Raw genomic sequence first — 13,996 nt, 5'->3', positions numbered from 1 at the left:
GATGGTTTGCTTGGCATGAGTCACCTTGGCTGATCAAATCAGAGGATGGGAAGATGTGCAGAGCAACAGGGTACTTTCCCCTAATCTGCTTCTAGTTTCCAAAGAACCGAAGAACCATGCATAAGTGTCTAAGGCTGCACACCTGTCACACATGCTTCCAAGGGTTTGCCACATTCAGAAAACAAGGGGCGCACATGTGTCATATTTGTGAAAATCACTTTACAAAAATGCAAAACGTTTGGTGAAATTCCTTGCACAAATGTGTACATTAGTCAAAGTGGTGTACGAAATAATAATAATAACAGTATATTATTTATACCCCACCTATCTGGCTGGGTTTCCCCAGGCACTCTGGGCGACTTCCAACAAAATATTAAAATACAACAGTCCGTCAAACATTAAAAGCTTCCCTAAACAGGGCTGCCTTCAGATGTCTTCTAAAAGTCTAGTAGTTGCTTTTCTCTTTGACATCTGGTGGTAGGGCGCTCCACAGGGCAGGTGCCACTACCGAGAAGGCAAAGACAAAAATTCAGGCTAACATTCTGAAGAATTTTCATGAGGATTTTTTAAAAAAATAAAAATCCACAGATTTCTGCAGAAACGCAGAGAACCTGTTTAAAGATGGGAAAATCAGAAACTGAGAGGACTGAAACTGGCAGACTCTTCCATCCCTCCTACTGAGCAAGGCTTCCTGAGAGTCAGGGTGAGATGGAAGTCAGAAGCAACACAGAGTACAGAGTAGGGATTTGAGGAAGAGGCAGCAGAGGGACGCATGGCCCTTAAGAATGAAGGGACTGTGGAGAAACTGGGGCTGGGACAGAGAAATACCAGCCTTCTTATACAAATAACTTGGCTGTGCAATATCTGACAAACTAGTGCAGGGATCTCTAATGTAGGGATAGGGAACTTGTGGCCCTCCAAGTTGTTGCTGGACTCCAACTCCCATCAGCTTCAGCCAGCATGGCCAGTGGTCAGGGGTGGTAGGAGCAGAAGCCTAAGAGTACTTTGTTCTCCCACCCTGATCTAGTGACCGTGCATTGGAGGACTGCGTTAGAGCACCGCAATAGAGTCTCATGTGCCAAACTGAAGCAGAACATGAAGTAGAATATGCACGCATCAGAATAGAAAAGTTGATTAGCTGCTCTCTACAATCCCTGGAACTTTTAAAGCATCAATTTGACTCCATTGTTAAGAGTGCCCCAAGCAGCTAAATGCTAATCAAGTTTATTTGAGATGAGAGATGCCATAATCATGTTCCTTGTCAAAGGAGAAGTGAGTGGCTTCGGGTTCTTTGGATTCTCTCGGCCTTGCGTGTTGGGATTTATCCATTTTTCATGGACTTTCCTGAAGGTACTCCTTAATGCCTTTACTAACTGAGTCACTCGATCTCGTGGCAGCTACGCAGCATTTCCATCAATAATTTTAGCATGCCATCATCCCCAGGTGGCTTTCATTTATGTCAACCGTGCTGCAGTTTGATTGCCCATTGTTACCAAGGCTGATTGAATCATCCATGGAAGTCCAACATTCCTTTCTTATTTCTTAGTTCTAGTAGAAGAGCATATTCCTGCCATCTCATTTATGTCCACATCATGTTATTGTACACAAAAAGTCCGTATAGTTAAAGCTATGGTTTTCCCAGTAGTGATGTATGGAAGTGAGAGCTGGACCATAAAGAAGGCTGATCGCTGAAGAATTGATGCTTTTGAATTATGGTGCTGGAGGAGACTCTTGAGAGTCCCATGGACTGCAAGAAGATCAAACCTCTCTATTCTTAAGGAAATCAGCCCTGAATGCTCACTGGAAGGACAGATACTGAAGCTGAGGCTCCAATACTTTGGCCACCTCATGAGAAGAGAAGACTCCCTGGAAAAGACTCTGATGTTGGGAAAGATGGAGGGCACAAGGAGAAGGGGACAACAGAGGACGAGATAGTTGGATAGTGTTCTCGAAGCTACCGGCATGAGTCTGACCAAACTGTGGGAGGCAGTGGAAGACAGGAGTGCCTGGCGTGCTCTGGTCCATGGGGTCATGAAGAGTCGGACATGACTAAACGACTAAACAACAACAGCATGAGGTATATCAGGGGCAGCATTTCATTAGGGAGGGGAATGAACTTTTTGAGGCAGACAAGGTTCTCAGTAAGTTTTCAAGGGTCATTCTTGGACCAATTCAAAGTTAAGATGCAAATGTGAAAAAGAAGAGTAGGGTAACCATGTTTGTTATGGCTCTTAATAAGTAAAGCAATTAACTAAATGGTCACCTTTCTCTTAAGCAAAGGTATTTTGGGTTGTTTTTTTTATCCATACCTGATACATACACCCATTTCTGTGTTTATAATAGGTACTCCATATGCTGGACCAGTGAGTAGGCCAAAAATAAATTTGCTTCTAAGATAATAGGTATTGTTATGCTTTTATACACGATACTGGAGTGGATGTTTTTTAAATGCGCCTAGTCTAAATTGAGGTCCTCTTTCATAATAAAAGAATAAAATACAGGTGTGTATGCAGGCAAGGACTAGAAGCAGGAAGACCTGTTATCAAATCTCCACTCAGCCATAGAATTGTAGAGTTGGAAAGGACCAGAAGGGTCATCTAGTCCCATTGCCTGCAAAGCAGGAATCTTTTGCCCAACATGGAGCTTGAACCCACAAGCCTGAGATTAGGAGTCTCCTGCTCTACCAACTAGTACATACTCAGCTAGTACAAAGTGGGTGACCTTGACTAGTGTAACCCACCTTGTAGGGCTGTTGTGAGGATAAAAGGGAAAACAGGGAGAACTATGTGCACCACCTTGACTTTCTTGGAGGGAATGTAAGAGGCCAAGGTAAACGTAAAGGGACCCCTGACCATTAGGTCCAGTCGTGGCCGACTCTGGGGTTGCAGCGCTCATCTTACTTTATTGGCCGAGGGAGCCGGTGTACAGCTTCTGGGTCATGTGGCCAGCATGACTAAGCCGCGTCTGGCGAACCAGAGCAGCGCACGGAAATGCCGTTTACCTTCCCGCCGGAGCGGTACCTATTTATCTACTTGCACTTTGAGTTGCTTTTGAACTGCTAGGTTGGCAGGAGCAGGGACTGAGCAACGGGAGCTCACCCCGTCGCAGGGATTCGAACTGCCGACCTTCTGATCGGCAAGTCCTAGGCTCTCTGGTTTAATCCACAGGGCCAACCAGATGCCCACTGGAAGTCCACAGGGGAACCTGAGTGCAAGAGCACTGTCCCAACTTGCCATTTGCAGCAACAGATGTTCAAAGGCATACTGCAATGAACATAAAACATGGCTATCATGGCAGGCAGCCATTGGTAACCTTATCCTCCATGAATTTGTCTAACCCTCTTTTAAACTTAAGTTGGTGGTTTTACTTGGTATAGTGGGGGGTGTAATCCCCAAAATGGATGTCACTTTTTTCTCTATGCTGCAACATACAGCTGCGAGAATATTACTAGCGAAGAATGGGAAGAAACAAGGTTTACCAACTATCGAAGAATGGCAGATGAAGATGATGGACTATATGGAACTTGCTGAACTGACTGGGAAACTCCGCGACCAGAGAGAAGACATGGTGGAAGAAGATTGGAAGGAATATTTGAAAAATATGTTAATATTTAAATCTTAGAATAGCTTTGGAAGTGGATATAGGCTGTAGGGTTAGAAGTAGAAGACAGTGTATTTTAAAATAGTATTATCTGTAAGTAATAAAATGTGAAGATTTTTATGGTTAAAGTAAGTGTGAGGGGGAAAAAATTAAAATGGTTAGAAATTATGATATATGTAACTGCTAAAGATGAGGTAAAATGAAAATCAGATAGGGGGGATTTGGGGAAGCCCACCTAACAATGTTTAGAAAAAATAAGGACAAGACAAGAATTTGTTTGTATTGTTTGTTTTTCTGTTTGTGTTGTTTATTTGTGTTATAAAATGAATACTTTTTTTTTTTGGGGGGGGGGAATAAACTTAAGTTGGTGGTCATCACTGCCTTTGTGGGAGTGAATATATCTTTTGTCTGTCCTGAATTTTCCACCGTTTGGATTTGATATCCCGCTTTATCACTACCCGAAGGAGTCTCAAAGTGGCTAAAATTCTCCTTTCCCTTCCTCCCCCACAACAAACACTTTGTGAGGTGAGTGGGTCTGAGAGACTTCAGAGAATTGTGACTAGTCCAAGGTCACCTGCATGTGGAGGAGCGGGGAATCGAACCTGGTTCACCAGATTACGAGTCCACTGCTCTTAACCACTACACCACGCTGGCTTCATTGGATGTCTCAGAGTTCTAACTCTATGAAAGCAGGAGAAAAACTTTTCTCTTTTCACTTTCTCCTCACCATGCATAATTTTATATACCTCTTACTTGCTTACATCCCTTCTTACTTGACTTTTCTCCAACCTTAAAAGTCCCAAATGTTGTAATGGCTCCTCAGAGGGGACTTGGTCCATTGCCTCAATCATGTCGGCTATCCTTTTCTGAACTCTTTCCTGCTGCCCAATATCTGTTTTGAGGTGAAATGACCAGAACAGTGCACAGTATTTCAAGTCTGGTAGAACCATAGATTTCAAAAATGACATTATAATATTGCCTATTTTGTTTTCAATCGCTTTACAAATGATCGCTAGCACTGAATTTGCCCGTTTCACAGCTGCCACACACTGTGTCAACATTTTCATCAAACTATCCACTGCAACACCAAAGTCTCATTCTTGGTCAGTTACTGTAACTACAGACTCCATGTGTGCATATATGTGAAATTTAGACATTCTTTCGCCCCCCCCCTCAATGTGCACTACTTTATACTTGCTTACATTGAACTGCATTTGCCATTTTACTGCCCATTCACTCTGTTTGGAGACATCCTTTTGGAACTCTTCACAGTCCCTATTTGTTTTTGCCACTCGGAACAATTTGATATATTTGATATCATCAGCAAACCTGACTGCCCATTCCTAACTGTAGACCATTTATGAATCAATCACTTTCATCTGCTCCTAAGTGACAGATTAATTATTTTGATGAGTAACAGATAGTGTCTCCACTTTTATGATGCATTGTTCGTAAGGCAAATATTCTGTGATGATAACTATCTATTACTGCAGAAAACCAGCTTTTTGGCTTTACACTCAATAGCAGTTGTGAAGAACCTATCTGCCTAGTTAGAACACAGAAACATTTAGCCCGCAGCTCTTAAATTCTACTAAAAATTGAAAAAAGTCACTATAAAATATTCTGGCTGAACTTGGCATTTCCTGCAAACTGGAAGTGAGCAGGTATCACCTGTTAAATGCCATCTGTAGTCTAATCCAAACACTTAGAGTTTGCCACTCATTCCAGTGGAAGACTGGCTCTGGCAGTACAATGAGATACATGCAAAAGGATACATAGTTGCTCCTCCCATTGAAGGGCGTAAAATGAGAAGCCTTTTCTTAGGGAATGCACGCGGGGCTCTCAATTGTACAGCAACATATCTTCTTAGCATCGTTTGGTCTAAGCCTCTCCAACTGAAACAATCAGGAACACCCATAAAACAATTGGGTAGGTTTAGGGGAGAGAAGGAATGAAGAGTGCTGCTTGTTGCATAGACTCACAGAATTGTAGAGTTGGAAGGGACCACAAAGCCCACCTAGTCTAACCCCCTTGCAATGCAGGAATCCTTTGCCCAATGTGGGGTTCCAACCCATGATCCTGAGATGAAGAGTCATGCTCTACCAACTGAGCTATCATTCCCACTCGCCTGTAGACCAGAAATTCACTTGAAAGCATGGACCTCTGTACAACCTGGAAGGGCGGGGTATAAATAAAAATTAATTAATTAATTAATTAATTAATTAATTAATTATTACAAAATGCCAGAATAGTTAAAATGATGCAGCTGGTTGACTCATGGGCCTGCTGCCAATTCCCTCTAGAGCAGGGGTGGAAAACCTTTGGGCCTCCAGGTGTTGCTGAACTACATCTCTCATCAACCCGAGCAACCATGGCCAATAGTCATGTGGTCCAACAACACCTGGAGTGCCCAAAGTTATCCACCCATGTTCTAGAAAGAAATATATCGAAGCGCTGTCCCTCTGCAGATCTCTTCTGGCTCCTTCATGCAGTATCTATGGGACTTTGGGGCCAGGTGCATCTAATATTATCGACAGTGTGCTTCAGGTGTATCCAGTAGAAAAGGCAGGCATATCCATTAAAAGATGTATGGACGCTCCAGGAATATTCAACAGCAAGGACAGGGGCAGAGCTTTGCCTAATGGAACAGGGAAGAGTGAGCTAATTTTGTCTTGCTTGAAACTCAATTGCACCCAGCTGTGGCGGAAGTGATGCGCTTTGCATTTCTACTAGTAAAACTAATCTGCTAGCTTGGGCAGCACAAATGTTATAAGTCCTTTTAGACCAATTTAATTGCCCTAGGGTGAACACATCCTCAGATGCTACAAGGCATGTTTCTGCCACCTCAGCAAGGAGTAATGTGAAACCTTGGCATGCTATGAATCATGCTGTCCTGAAGACCTAGGAGAAATATTGCTGATGTAAGCAACACAAATAAATCCCACAGCACTCTTAAGAGTCCCACAGTGACATTCTGAGTCCCTTCACCTCCCAGTGAAGTTAACAGAGCACTCCCAATGCTTGGAAGTTCACGAGCATCTCTTATAACAAGGCCTTTAACTCTGCTAGGGGCAGCATTATTTCACTGTGCAATTACACACCCAGGCAAGGAGGTTAATACAAACTCATGTCAGGCTTGACAAAGCATTGTTTACAGTCAGAAGGAGCCAATTGCCCTGTTCAGAGATCCTGACCTTTGTCAACCACTCAGAATTTTGCTCCTTAGAAAGGTTGGGATAGTTTCAAGCCCTGTCCTTTGGGAAACATAATTCTATCTAGATTGGAAAATGTTTCAGCTGTGACCATTGTTTTCTTAATGAAAGAAACATTGGGACGTACCACATGACATGTGGCAAAACATACAAGCTATAGCACTCAAACCTTAACCCTATGAGATTTTATAGCTAGAAAACTCTAGGTAGCTTTTCTTGTGAGTTAGGTAGTTTGTCTTGTATAAGTGCTGGTATACAACAGATAAGTTGTATGCATGTGTGCACATACAGTGGTACCTCGGGTTACATACGCTTCAGGTTACAGACTCCGCTAACCCAGAAATAGTACCTCGGGTTAAGAACTTTGCTTCAGGATGAGAACAGAAATGGCATGGCAGCAGTGGGAGGCCCCATTAGCTAAAGTGGTGCTTCAGGTTAAGAACAGTTTCAGGTTAAGAACGGACCTCTGGAATGAATTAAGTACTTAAGCGGAGGTACCACTGTATAACCAAAGCAACAGGCAGCTAGGACAGATTTCTGGGCAGGAACATGTAGAAGAGATGTCCATGTGCCATTTTCTGCAAAGGCGTGTGCTGCTTAGAATTAGGAACAGCCAGGGGATAGGGACCTGATGATATAGAAAGACAATAGAGATGGGGGTGGGGGTGGTGGGAGACTGAATATCTATATCTGTAACCATGACTGCTAAAAATAATCTTGGATTAAATTCAGCACTGACAAAAAAATAGTAGTACAAATTGGCCCTCAAGACTTCTTTGTGCAAAGCTATTTACTCAATGCAGGAAACTAAAACATATGGAGGTAGGCAGGCAGGAGGCAGGCCGGCAAAGTAAAACACCAGAAGCCTGCTTCTTCCCCAGCTGGACTTCCTCTTCCCCATCACAGGGCCATCTAAGGCCAACTGGCCTGCGATAAGGAACCCAGGAGCAAGAGTCATGCAAAATGCCTGGGTCTGTGCCAGCTGGACTTTCCCCTCCACTCAATAGGGGGCCATCTGACCCAACTGCCTTGTGGGAAATAACATCAGCTGTTAGCTCCTGCTCAAGCAGAGTGGGGCAGTCTTTGTTTTCAAGTGCATGCTTCTAGCTGCATCAGTTTCATACTTGTAACAAATAAGGTTGGGTAGTTGGCTACTAGGGAACACCCCAGTGGTAGCAGCCCAGATAGTCGTGCTTGGTGCATATACTCTGGCTTTTGAAAAAATGGAACCAGGTGAATACTTTTTTCCTTTCCCCATGCCTTTCTTTCCCCAGGCTTTTAAATCTTAAAACTGTTTTGTTGTTTATAAATTTGTTGTTTCTGGAGTTTTTGAAATCTGTGAAATGTTTGGTGCTGCTGCTGATCTTTTATGCGATATTATTATTTTTAGGTTTTAATTTTGCCTATAATTGTTTTATTGTAAGACACCCAGAGAACTTTTGTCACTGAACAGAGTATAAATACTGTAAGCAAATAAATGTGAGATGATTTGAGGACTGTAGTCATAAAGCAGCATATAAATCTACTAAATTGACAGTAAATATTGCATGGCCCTCATTTCCCAGCTGCAAACAAGACACACCAAGGGACATATTCTAGTAAGCTTTCAAATCCATAATCTGAGTTGTCTCTTGAATAAAGTCATCCAGACCTTCAAACTTAATTCTTGTCATTGTTTTTTATTACTCAGCAGGAGTCCCTCAAGTCAGCACTGATATTCAACAATCATCACTCAGCAGTTACTGATCATCTTCACAAGGGACTGTCAAAACACTGCGGGGCGGGGGGGTGGGGGGTGGGGTGGAATCATCAGGCTTCTGTATCTCCAGTAGCAATTCAGCTGCCAACCCTTCTTAATGAACCAAACACTGATTTAGCCCATCACTGAATAGCAGCAAGAATTTGTTACCTAAATAAGATCAGCACAGTCTTAAAGTAAAATAAAATAAACATGGCTTCTTATTATAAATATTCCCCTCCATCACTCGCATGCCAAGTTAGATCACTGCAATGAGAGCCACAGTCGTTAGATTAACAGGAAGCTACCAGTTGCATACAAAGTCCTATAAGCTCCATGCTTGCACCCCTTTTTTGTGCTTGCGCATCCTTTCAGCATTTGATTCCGAACGATCAACTGGCTATTCATTCAGCACCCCTCTTTTTATTCTATTTCACCCCAATACAATTGCAGTTTAATTCCTAATCCAAATCAAACGCTACAGAAGGAGAGAGCGGAAGAAGCGTAGAAATACCATTTTAAAAGCCTAGGCACATGTCGCTGTCCGCGGTGCTGAAACCAGTTCGTGACCTGCGGCGGTCGGCAGGTGGCGCCGTTCCACATTTGGAAAAGGTGAGGCGAACGAGGGGGCAGCAGCCAAAGTCTTCCCCAAACTGATATCTCCAGCACACCTCAGAACAGGACGCCACGACATAAAACTCGGCAAACGGCCAATCTCTCCTGAATAGCCCTCTGCAATCTCAGAGAGCGCCTTGCGTCCCCTCCGCCCAATGCTATTTATTCCAAGAGAGTACTCACCATGTTGACTTCCGAGACCATATCTATACTGGCAATCTCTATTCTCATGCCAACGTCAACGGGAGAGCCTGGAAACGGAAACAGGTGTTTGTTTTTAATGGCCAGCAGTCAAAAGGGTTGGAAGGTCAGGACTTCTGAGCCTCAAGTGCGTCCTGTACCTGTTCACGTGCTTAAACGTTGGTGTGCTCTTTTTCATGTCTGAAGAAGAGCTCTGTGAAATCTGAAAGCCTACCACCAGACCCCAGCAAAATCCTTTTATATAAGGACATCGATTTACTGAATCAATTTAGAGCCCACACGTTTGGAGCATGTCTGTAGATGTCCGAATGTGTATATGAGGGGAGGGGAGGGAAGAGAAAAGAGAACGTGCCCATTTTGAGAGAAAGGAATTGGTTACCAAAGGGACCCCTTTCCCGGCTGATTAGAATTCTAAGCGGCCCTTGCCTCTGACCCTGCAGGGACCGGCGGCAGCCTGGTGATTTCCCCTTGTAAACAAATCCGAGGAGACTCACCTCCGAAGTCTGGCCTCAGGCGAATGTCGTATCCTTTGAGTAATTTGTCCACAGTCTCTTTCACGTAGGACATGTTGCTGGGCTCATTCAGGCTGAGGGAGAGGAAAAGGATTCAGAGCGAGCGCTTGAACGCACACACACAGGCACCGACACAGCCACAAGCAGGATCCCGACCAGCCTCCCAGCAGAGGAAGAAATCCACGGAGCTGAGCTCCCCGGAAGATGAGGTCCATCATTCAGCCCATCACATACACACAGACACACAGACGCACACACACGTCCTCTCGCGCCCAAGCGCCAATCTCACCTCTTGGCATAGCAGACCATGGCTATCATCGCAGGGAAGAGCAAAATCCCCACGCGCTCCCGCGGCCGAGCTGCCCACATTCCTTCCTCCGGGTGGAGAGTTGCTGCCTCTTTCTCCCCCTTCCCTCTCCCCACCCCCTCCCGCGAAGATTCAAGGGATGTAACTTTCAATCCACAGGCAGAGCTGTGATGCCGGAGAGAGCGGCGCATGCGCCGAGCTGGCCCAGTCTCCGAAGGCACCTTTGCGCCTTGCCAGCAATGTCCGGCCAAGCGAGCAACAGCTGCGGCGGCGGGACCTTGGGGTGTTCCCTTGTCCTGCGCCCTGGGCGCACCCAGCGCTTTCCCCGCCTGTCTGGGCAGGGTGGTCCGGCTGGTTCCAAAGGGGAAAGCGAGCTCCCTACGGAGCGCCTCGGCTGCTAGAGGTCGCCGATTTCCGAAAAGCCACGGGGGCAAGGGCGGGGGGGAAGTTGTCCAATGGCAGCAGCCGCCCCCTCCCCAACCTTAACCCGCAGCCTCCTCCTTCCACATGCCATCATCGCCTCCCCTGCGCGCCCTCCAGGACCTCCCTTCCCGTAGCAAAGGGATGCCCAAGGAGGCAGGCACTTTGAACCGGCAGCGTTCAGGTGTGACCGGGAAAGGAGGAGAAGAACATAGCAGACGCCACCCATTCACCCAGCGGAGAATCTAGCCTAGGACTGGCGGGAGGTGGGGCGCGTGGCAAAGGTCTTTAGCTGCAGAGCCAGACCTTACTGTCAAAGCCAAGTCTAGTGGCAACGAGTAAGGACTAACAGCATGACGCTCCCGCTTTTGTGTGGGGTTGTGTGCACGCTTGCTTGCTTAGAGAAGCTCCAAATGAACTGTTTTTGGGTTTTTTCTTGCTCCAAGGGCTCTTGGTGGTTTCGTTTCCAGGGGAAGGATGAAGGGATGGAACACACTGGAGTTCCATTGATTCCAGCGGAAACTTAAGTCATGCCTAGCATGCCCCATTGGTTTTAATGGGACCGCAGGTCCACTCACTTTGCCTGGATCCAACCCAGAGAGTTTTGTTTCTGAGACAGGAGGAGACAAGACAATGAAGGGTTTCATGCGTTATAAATGGGAAGTTGTGGAAATGGGGAAAGGAGGGGGTCTTTCCAGAAGAGGGTTTGCAGTGGAGGGGGGCATGGGCGTCGCGAGGATTTATTTTAGGGGGGCAGGATTAATGTTAGGGGGCAGGGTTTATGTTGGGGGACAGTACCGAGTTATCTGCCACGCAATTTGTCAGTTAGTTACATATTTTTATTTATTTACTTGATTTAGAGGGGACATCTGCCCCCCTGCCCCACTGGCTATGCCCATGGATTGCATTGGGACTGAAAGAGTATGGAGTGCCTTGTAGGAAGGTGTGTGTGGAGGGGGAGTGGAGAACAGCAGGTAAGCTGCCACAGCTGGAGCAAATTCATGTTGTGATCTGGAGTGTGGGCTTTGGGGGGGGGATGGGGAAAGCAAAGGAGCCAACTCTAGGGGCCAAGGTCCCTTCACTCTCCAAAATAAACTAATTGAGGGAGCTGGGCTCGAGTCCTGCCCAAAGTTAATGGACAAATGGTGTATATGCATGTTACGTACTGAGCTGAATAGGATTCAGAATGCAGCAGTCTGATTGGTCCTAGAATAATAGGGTCCAGAATGCAGCAGTCTGATTGGTCCACAGGAGCCATCCAATCCAGCTCCAGGTGGAAGTGAATCCGCAACCTGATTGGCCTACAGGTGAATCCCAGAATTAGCCAATCATGTGGGGCCCATTGTGTAAATAATAGTGTAAATATAAAGCAGACATTCTGGGGGAACTTCCATTCCTCCTCACCACTATGAGCTGAATAAAGAGCATGAAATCCACTCTTGACGCCGAGTATATTTCAGTGCACCACATCTTGTGATTGATTATGTGGGGTGGGGCTTACCTCCCCTCCAATATTTTATTCAAGTTGGGTGCCTGGTGGGAAGGTGATCCCTTGGGAGGTTAAGGGAGTTTGCAGAGAGAGAACATTAAATACACACTGAAGATCACTCAACAGTAGGGCTGCAGCATGCAATTGATCAATTTGTTACATTAATCAATTAAAACCTTTTAATGAACTAAATCAGGTAGCAAGCTAGATATACATACAGTTTTATGTGATTTCTTTATTTTAAATATTCCTTCAGCTCCCTCTATTCAAAAAGGTGTGTGTGCACAAAAGTGAGCGCCAAATGCTTCTTCCAACTCTACTCAGAGTAGGCCCATTAAAAGGAGGGTCTGTTTCTGCTGAATGCTAAGTGTGCAGAACATACACACCAAGAAAGCATGCTTCTCGCTTCAGAATTCTTTCAACCCATCTGTCAATTTAATCAACCAGTCAATTAAGTGACTTAAATCATATGATTAATTGGCTAAGATTTCTTCAATATGATGACAGCCCATTTGGACAGAGATTTGTTACTCTGTATCAGTTTATTTGAAAAAGGCCACTACACTCATATGGCTAGTACTAAGAGCTTATAAAATGATCTGTAGCATCAAATTAAAGCCAGAAAATTGCAACATCCTGATAGAGACAAACTTGCTCTAAGCATCCCTCTGATACAGTGAAGCCTCATTCATAATTTGAGGAAAATGCTATGGCATTATACCAAGCAAAGAAATAGGAACTTTTTTTAAAAAAATAAAGAATCTAATAGCATACAATGTTTCCTTAATGAGCATTGATGGCTAGTAGAGATATGCTAAAAAATCATTGATGGCTGATGATTACATGATACTGACAACCCACCGGCTTAGGTGGAGGCTGGTGAGAAATTGTTTGCTGTTGAAGGAGACAGAAGTGTGAGTTTTGCAGCTGGCAAAGTTGGCAGATAACAGCTTGGAGGCAGGGGAGGTTGTCAATGCATGTTGCTTGCTTGTGGGAGTGAGGTTTAGGGATGATGCTACTTTAAAGACCAGTATCAGGTTTTTTTTGGAGATGTTTGCTTATATGAAATTGATATCACATCTAGCTTGACCCAGGATGGTGGGGGAAGTAATTAGTATGCACATATTTTTAATTTTTTTAAAAAAGAAATAGCTGTGCTGAGGGCCCAAATAGGATCAGGGCCAGAAAGGGGCTTTAACCCTTTCCTACCACCATGGTGTCAATGAAACTTGCGCCACCTGAAACTACTGTTAGTCCAATGAGTGAAGCTTCCTTTGGCACAAACGTTTTTACTAACATTCAAATTTAATCAATAACAAAATTGACTAAAAATCGATGATTTCAAAAGTTAAAAATCATTTGAGTTTCAGCCTGATTTTTTAAAATTTTTATTAAGAAAAAAATCTATCTACTTGGGGAACTAGGAGCACAAAATAGCTCCCACACATGGGAATATATGTATCAAGCCTGAAGGCGGCTTCAGATGAGCATTCGTGGTGGGGTGACAACAACCGCTTAAAAAAATCACATTGTTGAAGCTGCGTAGAGAGAAGCAGGAGTGTGAAGCCATTGGCCATGTGGTGAAACTGACCAGTCATCCATTCTGGCCATGTGGAAAGAGGTGGAAGCATCAAGTGTGCACGTTTCCGAGCACAATTCAAAGTGTTGGTGCTGACCTTTAAAGCCCTAAACGGCCTCGGTCCAGTATATCTGAAGGAGCGTCTCCTCCCCCATCGTTCTGCCCGGACACTGAGGTCCAGCACCGAGGGCCTTCTGGCGGTTCCCTCACTGCGAGAGGCCAAGTTACAGGGAACCAGGCAGAGGGCCTTCTCGGTAGTGGCGCCCGCCCTGTGGAACGCCCTCCCATCAGATGTCAAAGCGATAAACAACTACCTGACATTC

General features: G+C 44.9%; 1 protein-coding gene across 1 annotated transcript in view; it reads right to left on the bottom strand.

Moving 5' to 3' along the window:
• The window catches only part of GABRB1 (gamma-aminobutyric acid type A receptor subunit beta1), a 93,314-nt gene extending 82,774 nt beyond the window's left edge, over positions 1-10,540 (bottom strand). Inside the window, exons 1-3 of the mRNA XM_079989769.1 lie at positions 10,168-10,540; positions 9,861-9,952; positions 9,349-9,416 (exon numbers count right to left, since the gene is read on the bottom strand). Coding sequence (XP_079845895.1) covers positions 9,349-9,416; positions 9,861-9,952; positions 10,168-10,376 — 369 coding nt within the window. The 5' untranslated portion in view covers positions 10,377-10,540. The remainder of the gene's footprint in view (positions 1-9,348; positions 9,417-9,860; positions 9,953-10,167) is intronic.
• Between the last annotated feature and the right edge of the window lie 3,456 nt (positions 10,541-13,996).

The sequence above is a fragment of the Podarcis cretensis genome, assembly GCF_951804945.1.
Source record: "Podarcis cretensis genome assembly, chromosome: 9".
In the NCBI taxonomy this organism is placed as follows: Eukaryota; Metazoa; Chordata; class Lepidosauria; order Squamata; family Lacertidae; genus Podarcis; species Podarcis cretensis.
The sequence above is the reverse complement of the archived record's forward strand: the minus strand, read 5'-3'. Positions and strand labels throughout refer to the sequence as shown.